Genomic DNA, 21,030 nt, shown 5'->3' with positions numbered 1-21,030 from the left:
AAACCCCTCGCTTCCTTTTTACAGACGATCGTATATTGTGTCTTGTGGTACCCCCATCTCTGCTTCACCGAAAGCAGCCGAATCACTCTCTACTGATCTGGAAACCCCTCTCTTCCTTTATACAGACTATCCTATATTGTGCCTACCCCCATCTCTACTCGGCAGAAAGCAGCCGAATCACTCTCTGATGATCTGCAAACCCCTCTCTTCCTTTCTACAGACTATCCTATATTGTGTCGTGCGGTACCCCCATCTCTGCTGCACAGAAAGCAGCTGAATCACTCTCTGCTGATCTGGAAACCACTCGCTTCCTTTTTGCAGACTATTGTATATTGCGTCGTACGGTACCCCCATCTCTGCTTCACAGAAAGCAGCCGAATCAATCTCTGCTGATCTGGAAACCTCTCTCTTCCTTTCTACAGACGATCCTATATTGTGTCGTGTGGTACCCCCATCTCTGCTTCACAGAAAGCAGCTGAATCACTCTCTGCTGATCTGGAAACCCCCCTCTTCCTTTCTACAGACTATCTTATATTGTGCCGTGCGGTACCCCCATCTCTGCTTCACAGAAAGCAGCTGTATCACTCTCTGCTGATCTGGAAACCCCCCTCTTCCTTTCTACAGACTATATTATATTGTGCCGTGCGGTACCCCCATCTCTGCTTCACAGAAAGCAGCTGAATCACTCTCTGCTGATCTGGAAACCCCCCTCTTCCTTTCTACAGACTATCTTATATTGTGCCGTGCGGTACCCCCATCTCTGCTTCACAGAAAGCAGCTGAATCACTATCTGCTGATCTGGAAACCCCTCGCTTCCTTTTTACAGACGATCGTATATTGTGTCGTGTGGTACCCCCATCTCTGCTCGGCAGAAAGCAGCCGAATCACTCTCTACTGATCTGGAAACCCCTCTCTTCCTTTCTACAGACTATATTATATTGTGCCGTGCGGTACCCCCATCTCTGCTTCACAGAAAGCAGCTGAATCACTCTCTGCTGATCTGGAAACCCCCCTCTTCCTTTCTACAGACTATCTTATATTGTGCCATGCGGTACCCCCATCTCTGCTTCACAGAAAGCAGCTGAATCACTATCTGCTGATCTGGAAACCCCTCGCTTCTTTTTACAGACGATCGTATATTGTGTCTTGTGGTACCCCCATCTCTGCTTCACCGAAAGCAGCCGAATCACTCTCTACTGATCTGGAAACCCCTCTCTTCCTTTCTACAGACTATCCTATATTGTGCCTACCCCCATCTCTACTCGGCAGAAAGCAGCCGAATCACTCTCTGCTGATCTGCAAACCCCTCTCTTCCTTTCTACAGACTATCCTATATTGTGTTGTGTGGTACCCCAATCTCTGCTTCACAGAAAGCAGTCAAATGCCAAGCAGGAAATTAGAGCTGTCTCCCTCGACATATCACGTGCCTTCGACACGGTCTGGCACCCCGCTCTGCTCACCAAACTCTCCTCCTTTGGTATCCATGGAAATCTCCACGCATGGCTGGCGGACTTCCTCTCTAGTCGTCGTCAACGTGTGGCCCTGAATGGGTTTCTCTCATCTCCTCTTCCTGTTCAGGCTGGAGTTCCCCAAGGCAGTGTTCTGGGCCCCGTGCTTTTTCTGGTCTTCATCAATGATCTCTCTGACTCTCTCGAAAATCCTCTCTATCTCTTTGCTGATGACTCCACTCTCTGCCGCTCCATTCCTCTTCCCTCGGATCGGCAGTCTGCTGCCTCCTCACTCTCTGAAGACCTGGACAAAATCACAGACTGGTCAAACAAGTGGAACATGTCTTTCAATCCTGACAAATCTCACACTCTTACTATGTCTCTCCGAAAAGATCGACTGGACAACCCTCCCATCTACTTTCTCAACAATCCTCTCCAAGAAGTTCTGTCGCTCAAGATTTTGGGTCTCACTATCTGCCATGATCTTTCTTGGGAAAACCACATTTCCAAGCTGGCCTCCAAAGCCAGTCGCCGACTGGGCATCCTCCGTCGTGCAAAGTCCTTCCTCGGCACACCTGAGCTCCTCACCACATACAAGGCTTTCATCCGCAGCTTAATGGAATACTGTTCTCCCCTATGGGCCGGTGCTCCTGCCTCACACCTAGCTCGGCTTCACGCTGTTGAAACCAAAGCTTTCAGAATTATTGGAATCTCCCGCGATGAAGCTATCTCTGAGGGCCTTTCACTCACTCACCGCAGGCAGGTAGGTGGTCTTTCTGTCTTCTACCGACTCCTCTCCGGCCTTGCACCCCCAGCTCTCTCTGTGCTCTGTCCCCCAAATATTCCTACAGGTCGCACAAGATCTGCCAGCAACCCTCTGATGGTTAAACTGCCGAAATCTCGGCTCTCCGCTCACCTTCACTCTTTCATTCCTCTTTTCTCCCGCCTCTGGAACAAACTCCCTCACTCCCTTCAATCCCACTCCTCCCTCCAGGTCTTTAAAACAGCTGTTCACCACCATCTCTTATCTTCCCCCATCCAAAACCTTGATCTTTTCTACCCCCGCTAATTCACCCCAGATCCACCTTGTTTGAAATTCCAACTTCTTTCCTGGAAGTCCTGGCAGTGTCCATATGTTTTATACCTCTCCCACCGCCCCCTTCCCATGCCCCCCCCCCCCCCCCAAAGCCCTCGCCCTCTCTCAGATCTCTCGATGTCTCCATGTCTCTCGGTCCCTGCTCTCAAATGTTGTGTTTGTGTCCTTCCCGCTCTCTCCCCATCTTGTCTACCGCTCCCGATGTTATATTTTTTATGTGTCGGCTTGTCTTTCTGTGTGATTAATGTTCGCTCTTTCACGAGCCTCGATCTTGTATACAAAAAAAAAAAAAAAAAAAAAAAATCGCTCTCTACTGATCTGGAAACCCCTCTCTTCCTTTCTACAGACTATCTTATATTGTGCCGTGCGGTACCCCCATCTCTGCTTCACAGAAAGCAGCTGAATCACTATCTGCTGATCTGGAAACCCCTCGCTTCCTTTTTACAGACGATCGTATATTGTGTCGTGCGGTACCCCCATCTCTGCTCGGCAGAAAGCAGCCGAATCACTCTCTACTGATCTGGAAACCCCCCTTTTCCTTTCTACAGACTATCTTATATTGTGCCATGCGGTACCCCCATCTCTGCTTCACAGAAAGTAGCCGAATCACTCTCTGCTGATCTGGAAACCCCCCTCTTCCTTTCTACAGACTATCTTATATTGTGCCGTGCGGTACCCCCATCTCTGCTTCACAGAAAGCAGCTGAATCACTCTCTGCTGATCTGGAAACCCCCCTCTTCCTTTCTACAGACGATCCTATATTGTGTCGTGTGGTACCCCCATCTCTGCTTAACAGAAAGCAGCTGTATCACTCTCTGCTGATCTCGAAACCCCCCTCTTCCTTTCTACAGACTATATTATATTGTGCCGTGCGGTACCCCCATCTCTGCTTCACAGAAAGCAGCTGAATCACTCTCTGCTGATCTGGAAACCCCCCTCTTCCTTTCTACAGACTATCTTATATTGTGCCGTGCGGTACCCCCATCTCTGCTTCACAGAAAGCAGCTGAATCACTATCTGCTGATCTGGAAACCCCTAGCTTCCTTTTTACAGACGATCGTATATTGTGTCGTGCGGTACCCCCATCTCTGCTCGGCAGAAAGCAGCCGAATCACTCTCTACTGATCTGGAAACCCCTCTCTTCCTTTCTACAGACTATATTATATTGTGCCGTGCGGTACCCCCATCTCTGCTTCACAGAAAGCAGCTGAATCACTCTCTGCTGATCTGGAAACCCCCCTCTTCCTTTCTACAGACTATCTTATATTGTGCCGTGCGGTACCCCCATCTCTGCTTCACAGAAAGCAGCTGAATCACTATCTGCTGATCTGGAAACCCCTCGCTTCCTTTTTACAGACGATCGTATATTGTGTCTTGTGGTACCCCCATCTCTGCTTCACCGAAAGCAGCCGAATCACTCTCTACTGATCTGGAAACCCCTCGCTTCCTTTCTACAGACTATCCTATATTGTGCCTACCCCCATCTCTACTCGGCAGAAAGCAGCCGAATCACTCTCTGCTGATCTGCAAACCCCTCTCTTCCTTTCTACAGACTATCCTATATTGTGCCGTGCGGTAGCCCCATCTCTGCTTCACAGAAAGCAGCCGAATCACTCTCTGCTGATCTGGCAATGATTATGTTTGTGTGATAAATGGAACACGACCTTCAATCCTGTAACTATCTCGGTCTCGCCCGTCACTCCAGAAGGACCGGCCAATGATCCCACCTGTCTATTTCATGGTCAGCCACAAGAAGAGGTACAGTCGCTTGAACTTTGAAGCATCACCATGAGCCATAACCTCTCCTGGGCTGACGTGATCATACAGCCAACTTACAGACGAGGCATCCTCCATCTTTCTAACTCATTGTTGGAACATTCCAAACTACTCATAGTCAACGAAGTCTTTCCCCATAGCTCGGTGGAGTCGTACTTTCTCCGATGTGTCTGTGCCCAAGCATCACATATGTCACTTTTGGGGTCGGCAGATCGTCGAGCTCTCACCATCAGTGGAATCTCCTGTGATTATGCAGAACCACAAGGCCAGTTGCTGTTGCATCATATGTTACATCATATACAGATGGTGACTTCTGGTTTTTTTAATTTTTTCTCTCCTCTCGTCTTGCTCACTCTGCTCTTTTAGCACTCCAACCCTCACCAGCTCCTCCAGAACATGCACATTCTTCCCATAACCCCTCCTGGTTAAACTGCACACCTCAACGCTTGTTCCTATTCTGTCCCGTACATGAAGCCGCCTTTCTCCAGGTGGTTCAGTTGCATTCTTCCCTCTAGAGGTTTAATCAGATGGTTCACCACCATCTCGTATCATCTCCCATCCATACCAGCAATGTTTTTGTACCCCAATTTACCCTACCTAACCCAACTATATATTATATAGAAATTGCTGTGTTTCCTCTTCTCTTTTTTTGTTGTTGGTTCATTCCCTTATTGTGTCCAATTGGGACTCCACTTCCCCACTCTGTTTGTATCCTTGCTATCTTGTTACCTCGTTCTTCCATGAAACTAGATATTGTATGATATTCTTCAATCTACCATACTTTTTACAGACCATCTGTGCTGGTGTGGCAGATAATGGGGAAGGGTAGGGTTATACTGGGTGGTTTGCCAGCGGTCAGTGAAGGTAGGAATTTGTAGTTGGTTTAAAGTGCACGTGATAACTCACCTACTCTTTGCAAAGGACACCGTGGTATTTTTAACGTCCACCAACTAATGCTAACAGACGGGGTACCCAGTTTAACGTCCATTCGAGGGAGGGCACACACATGGACGCCTCGCCCTGTCTGTGGAACACCGGGATGGTGGTTTAGAGCTAGGTCTGGATTCGAACCCAGGCAAGGCAGTCCAGAGGTGAGTGTCCGTACCTCAAGGCCATCCTGCCAGCCCAATGTGCCATTTGCTATTCTATAAATGAATACCTTTAAGTTACGTACAGTGTAACAGATTAGCTTGAAGAGCTTGCACTCTTTCTTCCTTTTGCTGTTATCCCTCTGTAGTTATCCCTCCGTAGTTATCCCTCTGTAGTTCTTCCTCCGTAGTTATCCTTCCATAGTTATCCCTCCGTAGTTATCCCTCTATAGTTATCCCTCCGTAGTTATCTCTGTAGTTATCTCTCTCTAGTTATCTCTCTGTAGTTATCCCTCTGTAGCTATCCCTCTGTAGTTATATCTCTGTAGTTATCCCTCTGTAGTTATCCCTCTGTAGTTATCCCTCTGTAGTTATCCCTCTGTAGTTATCCCTCCGTAGTTATCCCTCCGTAGTTATCCCTCCGTAGTTATCCCTCTAGTTATCCCTGTAGTTATCCCTCTGTAGTTATCCCTCTGTAGTTATCCCTCTGTAGTTATCTCTCTGTAGTTATCTCTGTAGTTATCTCTCTGTAGTTATCCCTCTGTAGTTATCTCTCTGTAGTTATCCCTCTGTAGTTATCCCTCTGTAGTTATCTCTCTGTAGTTATCTCTGTAGTTATCTCTGTAGTTATCTCTCTGTAGTTATCCCTCTGTAGTTATCCCTCCGTAGTTATCCCTCCGTAGTTATCCCTCTAGTTATCTCTCTGTAGTTATCCCTCTGTAGTTATCTCTCTAGTTATCCCTCTGTAGTTACCCCTCTGTAGTTATCCCTCTGTAGTTATCCCTCTGTAGTTATCCCTCTGTAGTTATCCCTCCGTAGTTATTCCTCTGTAGTTATCCCTTGTGCATCTCAGCTCGAGACTCTCATCAAAAGTGCTCCTCTTTGCTCTTCACAAAGCTGGACAAAAGCAATAACAGGGAACAAATGTGCACTGCGATTCAGGTGGACGGTGCTCCAGCTCACTGCAGATAAACATGGAGGACTGTGTACAAGGGTGCTGCAGCAGTACCTGTCAGACATGGTACAGGGACAGTCATGGTCGAGAGGAAGTAAACCGAATGCCAAGCCTCCCCGCTTGATCCTTCTAACACCAGGGTAATTATGCACCAGCCATTAAAAATATGCTGCCCGGGTTCAAGGTCATGGGATAGCCTGCTTGTAGGCACTTGCAGAGATAGATAATAGCGTGGGAAGGAGGAAGAGGTGCCATAAGTGATGCCACATGGAGGAGGAACACCTTTAGACTTTCAATGAAATCATGAGGAGGAAATGTCGTCATGCTTCAATGTAATCAATTGAGAGATCGTACTCGTCGTCATGGAAACCCCCACATTTTAATAATGATTATCAATGTAATTGTTTGAGCTTGTTCGATCTTTCACTCTGCTATTTAACTTCAACGCATGCAGGTATTTAATACCTTTTCTATTTCCCAGGTTGACAGACATTGTGAGTGTGGTGAATGCAGTTTTAAAACACCCAGATCTACCTGTGGCCTCGCACTGTGTTATTGGAGCCATCACTGTATGTGTGAATCCCAAGGTTGTGTACATGGAGCACAGGTAACCAAACTGCACACACAGTCCACACTTTGTGTTACAAAAATGGAGAATGTACGTATTTTATCCTTTGTTGTGATAAACTAACGCGCATGCGCATCGGCAGACTTACATTTCCAAGATTCCTGGAACAATGCACTCCAGGTGTGTAACACTCAAACACCAGCTTTTGGACCACAATGTGTGCAAGTGGATGAGGGGAATGTGGAAGTGTTTCTTTTGGCAGGATTTGTGAGTGCAGTGGTCTTCACTGGGCCCCACAAAGCACCGCACCACCTGCTGAGGGAACTCATACTTACCGTGAATCCGGGTGCCTCCATCATCATGTCCGAGTGTGGGAAGGTTCTCAGGTAGGTGATTCACTTTTGCTCTTTTTTTAGTTAACATGATATAAGGCTCATAGTGGAACTACCACACACGCACACATCCACAAAGGTGGATACATCGAGAGGGTTCTCTTCCACCTGCTGCAATCTGCATTTGGGGATAACCAACAACACACACACACACACACACATCCACAAAGGTGGATACATCGAGAGGGTTCTCTTCCACCTGCTGCAATCTGCATTTGGGGATAACCAACAACACACACACACACACACACACACACACACACACACACACACACACACACACACACACACACACACACACACACACACACACACACACACACACACACACACACACACACACACACAGACACAACACAGGACTGTTAGATGAGACAAACACAACCACGACTAAGCTTGTGGGACGTGATGTCACTTCCTGGGGGTACGCCGGGTATCGGTGACGTCATGACTGGCGCCACATTTCTCACCGCACTCAGCGGGGCTTTTTTTGTTTGTTTAAGGAGGATTTCATCATCCCCATGGATGCCAACTTATGGGGATTGTCCATGCTCTTAGCCTTTTAAGTGCTGAACGTAAAGCAAGGAAGCAGCACGTACCATTTTTCAAGCCTTTGGTACGACTCAGCTGGGGTTTGAACCTCCAACCTCCCAGACTCGGAGGGAACGCTCTGAGCATTACACCACCGATCTGGATTATTTAAGGATAAGACAACGGAGGCCATGAGGGATCACACCTGGTTTGCAGGACTGACGACAACCAGCAGATGAAGTGTGCAGATGGGGAGTCATCAGTCTTCACGAAAGGTAAGGGCAAGGTGACCTGCTGTGAGATTGTGGGGTTTGGAGCCTCATCATCTACTATACAAGAGGGGTGTGTGTGTGTGTGTGTGTGTGTGTGTGTGTGTGTGTGTGTGTGTGTGTGTGTGTGTGTGTGTGTGTGTGTGTGCGCCATTTTTCTCAGAGATGGCTGAACGGATCTTCGTCAAACTTTCAGAGGTTCATCAGTGAGTGCCTGGGAGTGTGTTAGGCCAAAAAAAAAAATTATGAAAAAAAAAGAGATCGTTGTTTTGGATTTCACTCGATTGTGCCTAAATCTCTCGATAGTGCCGACGCCTTTTTAAATTAATGACAGTTATATACAAGTACACATTCGCAATAAAAAAACAAAAAAACAATCACCAGACATTTGAACACAAATAAATCAAACAATTCCGGAAGTGTACAAAGTTGGTAGTAAGGCTTCTTCTTCTTGATCGGCATCACACTCAACTCAGAAACGTGATGAATGCCACATTCACCAGTATATATATTCAACGAAAAGGTGATTAACCCCTTTCCTCTCCTGCCTCCTCCCTCCCTTTCCCCCCTCCCTCCTCTCACTCCCCCCCCCCCTACTCCTTTCCCTCCTCTCCCCTCCTCCTCCCCCTTCTTCTCCCCCTCCCCCACCCGGCACCTACTTACCTAATGGGTACTTCTGCTAGTAGCATTATAAATGTCGGGAAACTTGGTGACATTGTCAGGAAAACTTCAGGGCCCGTATTCATAAACGTACTTAAGTCTAAGTATAACACTTAAGTACCTCCTAAATTAGGTTTTACGAACAAGTGGTATTCAATATGCTACTTACCTAATGTATTACACTCAACTTCATGCTTATATTTGAGACACCACCAGGAGTGTCTTAAGTGAACGTAAGTTGGCCACACACTGTATAGTCTGTCCACGTTCGACCAGACAGCGAAGCGGAATGGCTGCATTGCTTCTGACAGCACAAGAACGGCTGGTTCGACGGCGTGCGATTCGTCGAGAACGAGTATTTCGTGACCGACTTCATCCGCTAGATGAGTACGACGATGTCGAACTATACCAACGATACCGCCTTGACCGGCAAACGATTTTGGATGTTATTGATGTTATTGGTGATAATCTTGATCCATTGACATTGCCAAGGGAACTTAAGGTTTTGGCAAGTTCTTTTCTGTACAAGTTCTTTTCTACACAAGTTCTTTTCTGCACAAGTTCTTTTCTACACAAGTTCTTTTCTGCACAAGTTCTTTTCTACACAAGTTCTTTTCTGCACAAGTTCTTTTCTGCACAAGTTCTTTTCTACACAAGTTCTTTTCTACACAAGTTCTTTTCTGCACAAGTTCTTTTCTACACAAGTTCTTTTCTGCACAAGTTCTTTTCTACACAAGTTCTTTTCTGCACAAGTTCTTTTCTACACAAGTTCTTTTCTACACAAGTTCTTTTCTGTACAAGTTCTTTTCTGCACAAGTTCTTTTCTGCACAAGTTCTTTTCTGCACAAGTTCTTTTCTGCACAAGTTCTTTTCTGCACAAGTTCTTTTCTGCACAAGTTATTTTCTGCACAAGTTCTTTTCTGCACAAGTTCTTTTCTGCACAAGTTCTTTTCTGCACAAGTTCTTTTCTGCACAAGTTCTTTTCTGTACAAGTTCTTTTCTGTGCACGCTGTATTCATCCTTCATAACTGAGCACCAGTTCTTTTCTGTGCACGCTGTATTCATCCTTCATAACTGAGCACATGTTCTGCCATTTTTTCTGGTAGTCCTCGTCATTCCTCACCACAGTACTATTTCTTCTATTCATGGCCTCGGTTATCTTAACCCATGCGTCATGCTTCTTTCTGTTCGAAACGGCGGCAGAAAACGTCGATACGATGACACCAATATGCTTTTCATACTCTTCGCACAGCCGAAATTTTTTCAGCATCAGTGAAATTTTTCTTTCGCTTCGTAGACGAAGTGTTCCCTGCCATGATGAAGGGTGGAAAGAATGCCGAAGGTCTTCCTAGCGACTTGGAACAGCATTAAATAATAGCATTTGGTTTTGAACCCAGTTATGCAGTCCCGTCCTTATGTCATGGCACTCAGCCAAACCACAGAAACTGACACAATCGTGCAAGAAATATGATCATTAACCCTAGCAACGGCCAGTCAAAACGGTTAGGTGTTATGCCTATATTTAGGTGTCACACTGAGTGAGGTGTAACACTTAAGGTCATTTATGAATACCGACATAAGTCTTAGTCCTAGGTAAGTGTCACACTTGCAGTTTAAGTGTACTTAACATAAGAACGTTTATGAATACGGGCCCAGGAGAATAATGTACTATTTGTGTTTGAAGGTAATGCAATTGTAAAATGTGTTTGTATTTAAAGAGACTTTTCTAAGCTACTTTACTCACTTGGTGCATGTTGAGAAACCAGCCTGTGACCAGAGATGACTCGGGAACACAGCAAACTTTAGGGAATGTTCAATGACTCGAGGTAATCTTTTCATTTGCACAATATATTGTTATAAACCATGTGCAATGACATCAATGACGTCCGATCTAATGAACAAATAAACTTGCTCCACCGATGTGCGGAATGCATTCATTTTCCTTTTTTAACAATGGAGACCCATAAAACGAGTCCGTTTCACACCAGTAGTTGTACCACTCCATTTTGTCTTTCCTCTTAAAACTCACATCACAATCAAAGTGCACAATTATGTAACATTTTATAACACATGGTTCACAATATTAAACCGGATTAATAATGGTATGATCCGTTGCCTGCAGTAACTGTATATCTAACTAGGCCTCGGAATTATTAATCGGTTTAAATTAGTTTATACATTTCCTGGAACCCTGCAAGCACGTGCATTCATTTAAACTTTTCATTCTGTTCCAGGAAGGAAGATGTGGAATTGATTTTATCAGGAAACAAATTTGAGGATCCAGCGATGGTGAGACTGCGACATACGACATGTCCAACCTGGTGAATGAACTGATTACAAATATTTATTTAATGTAAACATGTAAGCATTAGCTGTGTACGATATAAATAAATATATACAATATATATACTATAGATATTGTTACGGAATCCAGACGACGGCGCTCCTCTTACCAAGGGGGGTTAACCCCTTGTCCTGTATACTGGCCGTCGCCGATCCTGGGGGTATGACGTCACGCCCGGTCAGCGCTGAATAGGGTATTAGGCCTATCCGTCCTATGACCTAAGTACCAGCACCTTCCCGGACGCAAGGAAATACTACCGCCCGGACCGCAGCGTGATTGATAATTATTTACGCCGAGCGAGGCGAACTGCGGAATCCGAGCCGTTAGCAATGACTAACCCGATTATAAAGCGTTGGCCGAAATCGCGCCACAGGAACTCAATTAAGAAATCACGAAAGCGATCGGATGAGAAAGAAAACCAAAGGTAAGAAGGAACAGATATTTATTATTATTTACACCAAAACCCAAAGAAGAAGATCGAAGTTATTTACAGAAAAAGAACAGAAGACACAGTGCAATCCTTAGCTTAGACAGTCTTACTTATACCCATACAGGACAACACAAACAGACTCACACGAATAGGAAATCTCAGGCAGGAATGACTGGAGGGAGAAGAAGGTTCAGGTGGTCCACAGAACGGGCGACAGGGAGGTCCGGGGGTCGCGGCACGACGTCGAGGTTCGCGTGCACGCACTTGTCCTTTTGTAGGTTGGTTCCGGCAGCTGCCGTCAGTGCTGGTTGGTATTGCGAGCACTCTCCGGATCATCTGCGCGTCTCTCTCTCGTACCTCACTCCACAGAACTTGTCCAGTGCACCTCCCTCAAAAACTCTGCCTCATGCGCTCTCTGCCTCATGCGTTCTCAATGCGTGCTCCCTCACTCATCTGCATAAGCAGTCCCTCATCCACCCTTTTATGGCCCTCCCCGAGATCAAGCCGCGGGCTACAAGGGCACGCCTACCTGGTCGCTCACCGCAGTGCCGGTTGGCTGGCACGGGCTCTTCCTGGCTCCGCCCACGATGACGAGGGGCGGGCCACGCCCTTCTTCTCTGAACTGACCGTGTGGGTAATGGAGGCGAATGCAGTTGGAAATGTAGGCTATGGGGCAATTGAAAAGGGGATCTATCTTATTTGATTTGGTGCAGCGTAAGATCGACTAGTGGGAACATAGCCTTAACTGAAACACAGAATAACGATATAACTATGGAGACGTTCTATGATTGGCTACGTGCTTGTACATGGACTAGCTAAGGTGCACTCATTTCAATTAACAGCCAATTAAAGGGAAATGTACACAGGGGTTATTTATAAGGAATTTTAATACTAAATTTGATAGTGAAGGTTCTAAAAACTGCAACAATATATATATTTTGGATACAAGATCGAGGCTCGTGTAAGAGCTAACATTAATCACAAAAAGACAAACTGACACATAAAACACAAGATAAAGGGAGCGGGAGATGAGGGGGAGAGAGAGGGAAGCACACAAGTACAACAGTAGAGAACAGGGACGTCAGTAGCTCTGTGGAAGGGGGAGGGCTGGGGGAGGGGTACAGGTGCACGGTATAAAGCAAATGAACACTACTAGGAATTTCAGGAAAGAAGTTGGGGATTTAAAGAGGTGGATTTGGGGTGTTTTAACGGGGGTAGAAAAGATCAAGGTTTTGGATGGGGAAGACGAGGGATGGTGGTGAACAGCTGTTTTAACGACCTGGAGGGGGGAAGGGATTGAAGAGAGTGAGGGAGTTTGTTCCAGAGGCAGGAGAAAAGAGGAATGAAAGCGTGAAGGTGAGCAGAGCCTAGATTTTGGCAGTTTAACCATAATAGGGTTGCTGGCAGATCTTGTGCGTACTGCAGGAATATTTTGGGGGCAGAGCACAGACAGAGCAGGGGGAGCAAGGCCGGAGAGGAGTGGGTAGGACACATGAACAAAACGTGGGCGTGGAGCGGAAGCCTTAGCCAGAGGTACACCTGAGGGTAAGGTGGAGAGAGGGCAGTGCAAGTAGAGTGAGGAAGAGTTTTTGATAAAAATAGCACCCCCCCCCCCCCCCCCCCCCACCAGGACGAGGATCAGGTCAATCATACCGGAGGAGGGAGTAACCAGGAAGATATATTAAGGAATTAGAGTCATCTTGAAGGAGGAAAGGAAAGTTTCTGTTGAGCAGATCAAGTCTGGTTTGTCAGAAGCAACCTGAATGGAGAGATCAATCAGGTTTGAGCGAAGGCCCCGGATGTTTGAGGTCCATACCGTTAAGGAAGAGGGAGGGGCAGCATCGGGTACATGACGCGGGAGGGTAGAGGTAGGGTAAGATGGGGGTGAGAGAGGGAGGAGGGGAGAGCAGTTGATAGTATGTCAGAGATTGCAGAAGAGTTAGGAGAAAGGGAAGGATGAGGAGGACAAAAGGTTTGATTGTGATGGGAAGAGGCACAGTGAGATGTTGTTTAAGGAAGGCAGAGCAAAGTAGAAGGTTGGAGGAGGTGGAGGTATGAGATGGAAGGGAGAGGAAGTGGGGAGGAGGCAGCTTTGAGGAGGAAGGAGAGAGGGGAGGATTGGAGAAAGATGGTAGGCTGAGTATCGGCCAAAGCACCACACCACATTTTACTTCTATTTCTTTCTGCCTGTTGTCTGTATTTGTGTCTGATGGAGGATCCTCATTTAGAAATTATAGTTTTTACCTCACCGTTAATTTCTTTATTGCCTTCATTATTTTCATTGAATCATTATTTGTTGCATTTTAAATTTCTTGTGTTGTACGTTTATTTGTTCGTGGTTTCGGATAAACCCTCGTCGTGTCCGCCCATTCAACTAAGACCACGGGACCTCTGTTTCCCGCACGCGCCATACAGAGGAACCCCCGTCGATTTGGCTTGCTCGCCTCGGAGTTCAAGCTCGTTTTGGCCATTCGTCGCCCTGAGGTCTTCACCACAGGGTTGACGCGACAATATGCTGTACTTGTTTGTAATCATTTCTGATCCATTGCATGTTGTGTCATGAAGGGCCGATGGCAGTTTTGTTGGTGGATCGCTGTATCCCCGCATTGTGGAAATCCGCATCTCCTTTTATCTGCCTTTGGAAAAACCTCTCTTCATTGTGAACTGCAAAAGGCTGAAATCGTCGCTCGCCAACGCTCCTTTCTACGGAAACATTTATAACATCTGGGGCCGGGTGAAGTTTTCAGGTGTGCTCTCGTTACACTTTTCATTAATTTACCCATTGTAGTTGGACACAATATGGGCCATCATCGGACACTTTAATCAGACGAATAAAAGTTTGTTTACACTTCCTGAACATAATACGGTTGGTTGGCCAAGAATGTTCACTAATGTTTAAAATACACCAATAAAATCTGCTCGGTGGTCAACGTTAGTTTAATCCTATTTCCCAGTAAAGGTTGACCATTCATACATCGTCATACAATAGATCACTGTAGCAGGTATAGACCATGAAGAATCCGTATAAGACGGTGGTTTGTCACTCGTATGTTCAATCCTAACGCAGAGTTGGATTATTATTGATGGACTCGATTGGAGGGTGAGAGGAAAACCTGTCACTCCTCAAAATTTAGCAAATAACTGTTTTTACCTCCGATCCTCTTTTTGCAAACTCATCCACAGAGTATCTCTTCACTAAAAAATCCATCCCGTGCCAGAAGGAAGTGGTTCAGTTTGACATTTTAAATATGAAATAGGCAAAGCCGAGAAACGAACAAAACCCATTTGAATTACCCTTTACAACCCTTTATGATTATACATGGTGGGTTCAAGAGGTTCATCTTCATTTTTGACATACAGATGGACAGACGGACATGGCCAAATATTGAACTGGCTTTACCGCTGAAAAATCTCAACTCGGTGCTGATGTGCAAACTGCGTCGAGTCTTGTCCCTGAGCCCCCCCCCCCCCCCATGTCATCTCATAACTCGGTGAAACTCATTATTTTTTTGTATGCTAAGTCGAGGCTCATGTAACAGCTAACACAAATAACATAATAAATGGAGTGGGAGAGAGAGGGAAGCACAACAACGGAAGTGAACAGGAACATCGAGAGATCTGTGGAAGAGAGAGGGCTGGGGGTGGGGGAAAGGGGGATAAATAAGATGGACACTGCAAGGACTTTCAGGAAAGAAAACAGGGAATTTGAAGGAGGTGGATTTTATGGTTGATTAACAGGGGTGTAAAAGATCAACGTTTTGGATGGGGAAAGATGAGCGATGGTAGTGAATAGCTGCTTTAAAGACCTAGAGGGAGGAGTGGGATAGTCAACGTGTGGCCCTGAATGAGTTTCTCTCATCTCCTCTTCCTGTTCAGGCTGGAGTTCCCCAAGGTAGTGTTCTGGGCCCGGTGCTTTTTCTGGTCTTCATCAATGATCTCGCTGACTCTCTTGAAAATCCTCTCTATCTCTTTGCTGACGACTCTACTCTCTGTCGCTCCATTCCTCATCCCTCAGATCGGCAGTCTGCAGCCTCCTCACTCTCTGCAGACCTGGACAAAATCACAGACTGGGCAAACAAATGGAACATGTCTTTCAATCCTGATAAATCTCACACTCTTACGATGTCTCTCCGAAAAGACCGACTGGACAACCCTCCCATCCACTTTCTCAACAATCCTCTCCAAGAAGTTCTGTCACTCAAGCTTTTGGGTCTCACTATCTGCCATGATCTTTCCTGGGAAAACCACATTTCAAATCTGGCCTCCAAAGCCAGTCGCCGACTGGGCATCCTCCGTCGTGCGAAGTCCTTCCTTGGCACACCTGAGCTCCTCACCACATACAAGGCTTTCATCCGCAGCTCTATGGAATACTGCTCTCCCCTCTGGTCTGGTGCTCCTGCCTCACACCTAGCTCGCCTTCACGCTGTTGAAACCAAAGCGTTCAGAATCATTGGAATCTCCAGCGATGAAGCTAACTCCAAGGGCCTTTCACTCACTCACCGCAGGCAGGTTGGTGGTCTTTCCGTCTTCTACCGACTCCTCTCTGGCCTTGCTCCCCCAGCTCTCTCTGGGCTCTGCCCCCCAAATATTCCTACAGGTCGCACAAGATCTGCCTGCAACCCTCTTATGGTTAAACTGCCAAAATCAAGACTTTCTGCTCACCTTCACTCCTTCATTCCTCTTTTCTCCCACCTCTGGAACAAACTCCCTCACTCTCTTCAATCCCACTCCACCCTCCAGGTCTTTAAAACAGCTGTCCACCACCATCTCTTATCCTCCCCCATCCAAAACCTTGATCTTTTCTACCCCTGCTAATTTCGGTCCCCCTTGTGTTTTATACCTCTCCCCCCCCCCCCCCCCTTCCCACGCCTCCTGCCCCCAAGCCCTCTCCCTCCCACACTTCTCCCTGCTCTCAAATGTTGTGTTTGTGTGCTTCCCCTTCTCTCCCCATCTTGTCTTCCGCTCCCTCTTTTTGTATATTTTGTTTGTCTGGTTGATTTGTTTGTGAAATAAATGTTAGCTCTTTCACGAGCCTCGATTCAGTATACAAAAAAAAAAAAAAAAGGGAGTGGGGGAGTTTGTTCCATAGGTGGGGAAAAAGAGGAATGAAGGAGTGAAGGTGAGCAGAGAGCCGAGATTTTGGCAGTTTAACCATAAGAGGGTTGCAGGCAGATCTTGTGCGACCTGCAGGAATATTTGGGGGACAGAGCCCCGAGAGAGAGCTGGGGGAGCAAGGCCGGAGAGGAGTCGGAAGAACGCAGAAAGACCACCAACCTGCCTGCGGTGAGAGAGAGAGAGAGAGAGAGAGAGAGAGAGAGAGAGAGAGAGAGAGAGAGAGAGAGAGAGAGAGAGAGAGAGAGAGAGAGAAAGGCCCTCAGAATCAGCTTCATTGCGGGAGATTCCAATTATTCTGAAAGCTTTGGTTTCAACAGCATGAAGACGAGCTAGGTGTGAGGCAGGAGCACCAGCCCAGAGGGGAGAGCAGTATTCCATTGAGCTGCGGATGAAAACCGTGTATGTGGTGAGGAGCTCAGGTGTGCCAAGGAAGGACTTCGCACGACGGAGGATGCCCAGTCGGCGACTGGCTTTGGAGGCCAGATTTGAAATGTGGTTTTCCCAGGAAAGATCATGGCAGATAGTGAGACCCAAAAGCTTGAGTGACAGAACTTCTTGGAGAGGATTGTTGAGAAAGTGGATGGGAGGGTTGTCCAGTCGGTCTTTTCGGAGAGACATCGTAAGAGTGTGAGATTTGTCAGGATTGAAAGACATGTTCCACTTGTTTGCCCAGTCTGTGATTTTGTCAAGGTCTGCAGAGAGTGAGGAGGCTGCAGACTGCCGATCTGAGGGATGAGGAATGGAGCGGCAGATAGTGGAGTCATCAGCAAAGAGATACAGAGGATTTTCCAGAAAGACGGAGAGATCATTGATGAAGACCAGAAATAGCACAGGGCCCAGAAAACTGCCTTGGGGAACTCCAGCCTGAACAGGAAGAGGAGATGAGAGAAATCCATTCAGGGCCACACGTTGACTACGACCAGAGAGGAAGTTCGCAGGCCAAGCGTGGCTATTTCCATGGATACCATAGGAGGAGAGTTTGGTGAGCAGAGCGGGGTGCCAGACCGTATCGAAGGGGGAGATTTGAAGGGGAGGAGTGAGGAGGAGATTTGAAGGGGAGGAGTGAGGAGATTTGAGGGTGAGGGGAGGAGTGAGGAGGAGATTTGAAGGGGAGGAGTGAGGAGGAGATTTTAGGGTGAGGGGAGGGGTGAGGGAGAGATTTGAAGGGGAGGGGTGAGGGGTGTTTTGAAAGATTTTGCAAATTATTTCCAATAACTCGAGGGCTCACACTCAATTCCAATTTTCTTGGAAAGAGCTTGGTGTGTATTTTTCATTACCTTATTTTGCAGACTCTGACACTGTGGTACAAGTCAATTACAACACACTGGAGGGCTCACTGAAACTAGTGAGCGTACAACCAGGATCGGGTCTGACTGGCACATTTCTGCCTTTGGACGACAACAGAGAGCCTTTCTTCCTGGTGTTTACTGGTTGTGATCTCAAGGACAGTTCCTTAAAAAACTGGTTGAGAGGAGCAGCTAAACAGGTTTGTGACACTCACCTTGAACATGCCTACATGGCGTAGTGAGTGGGAATATGGACGCAATTCTAGAACCGAGTTTGGTTCGAATTTTGGAACTGAGATGTTTGGATCTGGGAATGTTAATGGTTTGCGTGAGTCCGTGAACATAGGCCAAATCATCATCCCACGTCATCATCATCCCACATCCATGGCCAAATCATCATCCCACGTCATCATCATCCCACATCCATGGCCAAATCATCATCCCACGTCATCATCATCCCACATCCATGGCCAAATCATCATCCCACGTCATCATCATCCCACATCCATGGCCAAATTGAGTTATTCACCAAAGTAATCTTCCAAGGTGGGTACACCTTCAGTGGTAACTGTCAGTTTTTAACAAATTGTTTGAAGCTAATACTGGTGTTAGTTCAATGGGAGATGAATGTGAACCTGAACTGTGTTTGAATCCCCTCTTCCGGATCAGAATACATGTTGGACAGCCCCGCTTACTGCTGCCACTCATTTACACGCGTGTGTGGTTGTGCACATAAACCATTGTTTGACAACTTGAGTGGGGGAACTTTAAGGACAATCAATGAAGAATGAGTATATTTTTTTGTTTACAAGGTTTAGGTTCTTGGAAGACCGAGATCACAGAATGGATCAGAACATAACAGAAGAAGAACATATTGGAAAGGGATGGAGGGGGACACCATCAGGGTAGAGAGACAGGAAGGGGAGGAGGGAGAACATCAGCAGGGTAGAGAGACAGGAAGGGGAGGAGGAAGAACATCAGCAGGGTAGAGAGACAGGAAGGGGAGGAGGGAGAACATCAGGAGGGTAGAGAGACAGGAAGGGGAGGAGGGAGAACATCAGGAGGGTAGCGAGACAGGAAGGGGAGGAGGGAGAACATCAGGAGGGTAGAGAGAGGAAGGGGAGGAGGGAGAACATCAGGAGGGTAGAGAGACAGGAAGGGGAGGAGGAAGAACATCAGCAGGGTAGAGAGACAGGAAGGGGAGGAGGAAGAACATCAGCAGGGTAGAGAGACAGGAAGGGGAGGAGGAAGAACATCAGGAGGGTAGAGACAGGAAGGGGAGGAGGAAGAACATCAGCAGGGTAGAGAGACAGGAAGGGGAGGAGGGAGAACATGAGGAGGGTAGAGAGAGACGAAGGGGAGGAGGGAGAACATCAGGAGGGTAGAGAGAGACGAAGGGGAGGAGGGAGAACATGAGGAGGGTAGAGAGAGACGAAGGGGAGGAGGGAGAACATCAGGAGGGTAGCGAGACAGGAAGGGGAGGAGGGAGAACATGAGGAGGGTAGAGGGAGCACATGAGGGTAGAAGAACATGAGGAGGGTAGGGAGGCATAACAGCGACACTTGTATCAGAGGGAAGTGACGTTGTTTAACCCAAAGGTGTTTACCAACCAGGTGTACGGCAAACACTTCCGTAGGTTTAATAACAAAATGATGAGTTTATTTATTTATTTATGCTGTGAAATAGAAATGTTTACAAAAACAAACAAAATGGTCGATGGATGCCGATTCGGAACACCTCGCTGTGCAGATCTCACCGTCGGATCAAGTCGCGATCCCAAGAGAGAAAGAAAGACACGTTAAGGTCGAACGTTTGATGCATCAATTGTTTTACAGAAACCACAAAAGAAGAGTTTGAGAACAAAAGGAAGTTTAACAGAAAAGGAGTTGAGAACCGTTCACGTGAGTATCCGGTGGTGCGGGTTTCGTTCAGTTGTTCACAAACTCGTGAATTATTGAGGTTCTTTTCACATTTCCATCAAATAGACAAAGAGACACCTGGAACCTTTACCTGAGGGACACTTCTACAATGGCACGGGGTACGTGAGCTTGTTTGGAGTAAAGTCCCAACACCATCCACGTATCCTTGGACCGGAATCTGTGTTTCTGTTCCTCTGCCTTGATGAACCGACTGTGTTCCGGTTAAATGGCGTCTGTGTGGTTTTGTGTTCCTTTTCTGCAAAATGAACCGTCATTCCTGACTCGATTCAGTGATGGACACGTTTGTGGACGAGTACCTTGCTGCACGAAATGAAGAGGTGTGCAAACACAATGCCAAGGTGGACCAAGTGGAGAACAAAAACATATTTGAACAATGAAGTTTCTTTCACGTTTTCATTGTGTAGATTCGGTTTGCCAATGATTTATACATTTCATTGTTACACACACTACATGGTGACACACCTGGACCCATGTTGCACACCTTGACCTTGGCTGAGAGTTGTTTGTTCCTGGTTGTTGACGCCTTGTTTTTGGTTCGAGGGTAAGTGAGACACTTTACTCCAACAAACTCCTCCGATGAATTTCGATGTGGTTTATTGGCTCATTAAACATTTCCTTTTGCCAGAGATCAAGGGTGTGGATTTCTTATTTAATAAACCAAATCAACATTTAAATGCACATGTACAAATCTAAGCCTGGTGTTGGCTTAGTGGTTAGGGTGCCGGCTTGGGATCCTAGGATGTTGGCTTAGCGGTTAGGGTGCCGGCTTGGGATCCTAGGATGTTGGCTTAGCGGTTAGGGTGCCGGCTTGGGATCCTAGGATGTTGGCTTAGCGGTTAGGGTGCCGGCTTGGGATCCTAAGATGTTGGCTTAGCGGTTAGGGTGCCGGCTTGGGATCCTAGGATGTTGGCTTAGCGGTTAGGGTGCCGGCTTGGGATCCTAGGATGTTGGCTTAGCGGTTAGGGTGCCGGCTTGGGATCCTGGGTTCGAATCCCGGTCGATCGCTGAATTAACGCCAGGGGGGTTGACTCAGCCTGTCATCCTTCCGAGGTCGGCAAATTGAGTACCAGCTTGCTGGGATGAATGATCCCGGTGTGTACCCCGGTTTAGAATAGGTACACCGTATCCCTGC

At 46.9% G+C, this 21,030-nt stretch overlaps 1 protein-coding gene across 1 annotated transcript in view; it reads left to right on the top strand.

The window, feature by feature from the left end:
- DNAAF9 (dynein axonemal assembly factor 9) overlaps positions 1–20,415 on the top strand; it is a 108,208-nt gene extending 87,793 nt beyond the window's left edge. The window contains 10 exon segments of the mRNA XM_078772719.1: positions 6,351–6,503; positions 6,845–6,970; positions 7,074–7,111; positions 7,194–7,317; positions 11,018–11,104; positions 14,123–14,304; positions 17,962–18,158; positions 19,794–19,859; positions 19,944–20,037; positions 20,169–20,415. Of these exon segments, the coding sequence (XP_078628845.1) occupies positions 6,351–6,503; positions 6,845–6,970; positions 7,074–7,111; positions 7,194–7,317; positions 11,018–11,104; positions 14,123–14,304; positions 17,962–18,158; positions 19,794–19,859; positions 19,944–20,037; positions 20,169–20,275 (1,174 nt within the window). The 3' untranslated portion in view covers positions 20,276–20,415.
- Positions 20,416–21,030: the final 615 nt, after the last annotated feature.

This window comes from Myxine glutinosa, chromosome 2, assembly GCF_964187855.1.
Source record: "Myxine glutinosa chromosome 2, kmMyxGlut1.1, whole genome shotgun sequence".
Lineage (NCBI taxonomy): Eukaryota > Metazoa > Chordata > Myxini > Myxiniformes > Myxinidae > Myxine > Myxine glutinosa.
The sequence above is the reverse complement of the archived record's forward strand: the minus strand, read 5'-3'. Positions and strand labels throughout refer to the sequence as shown.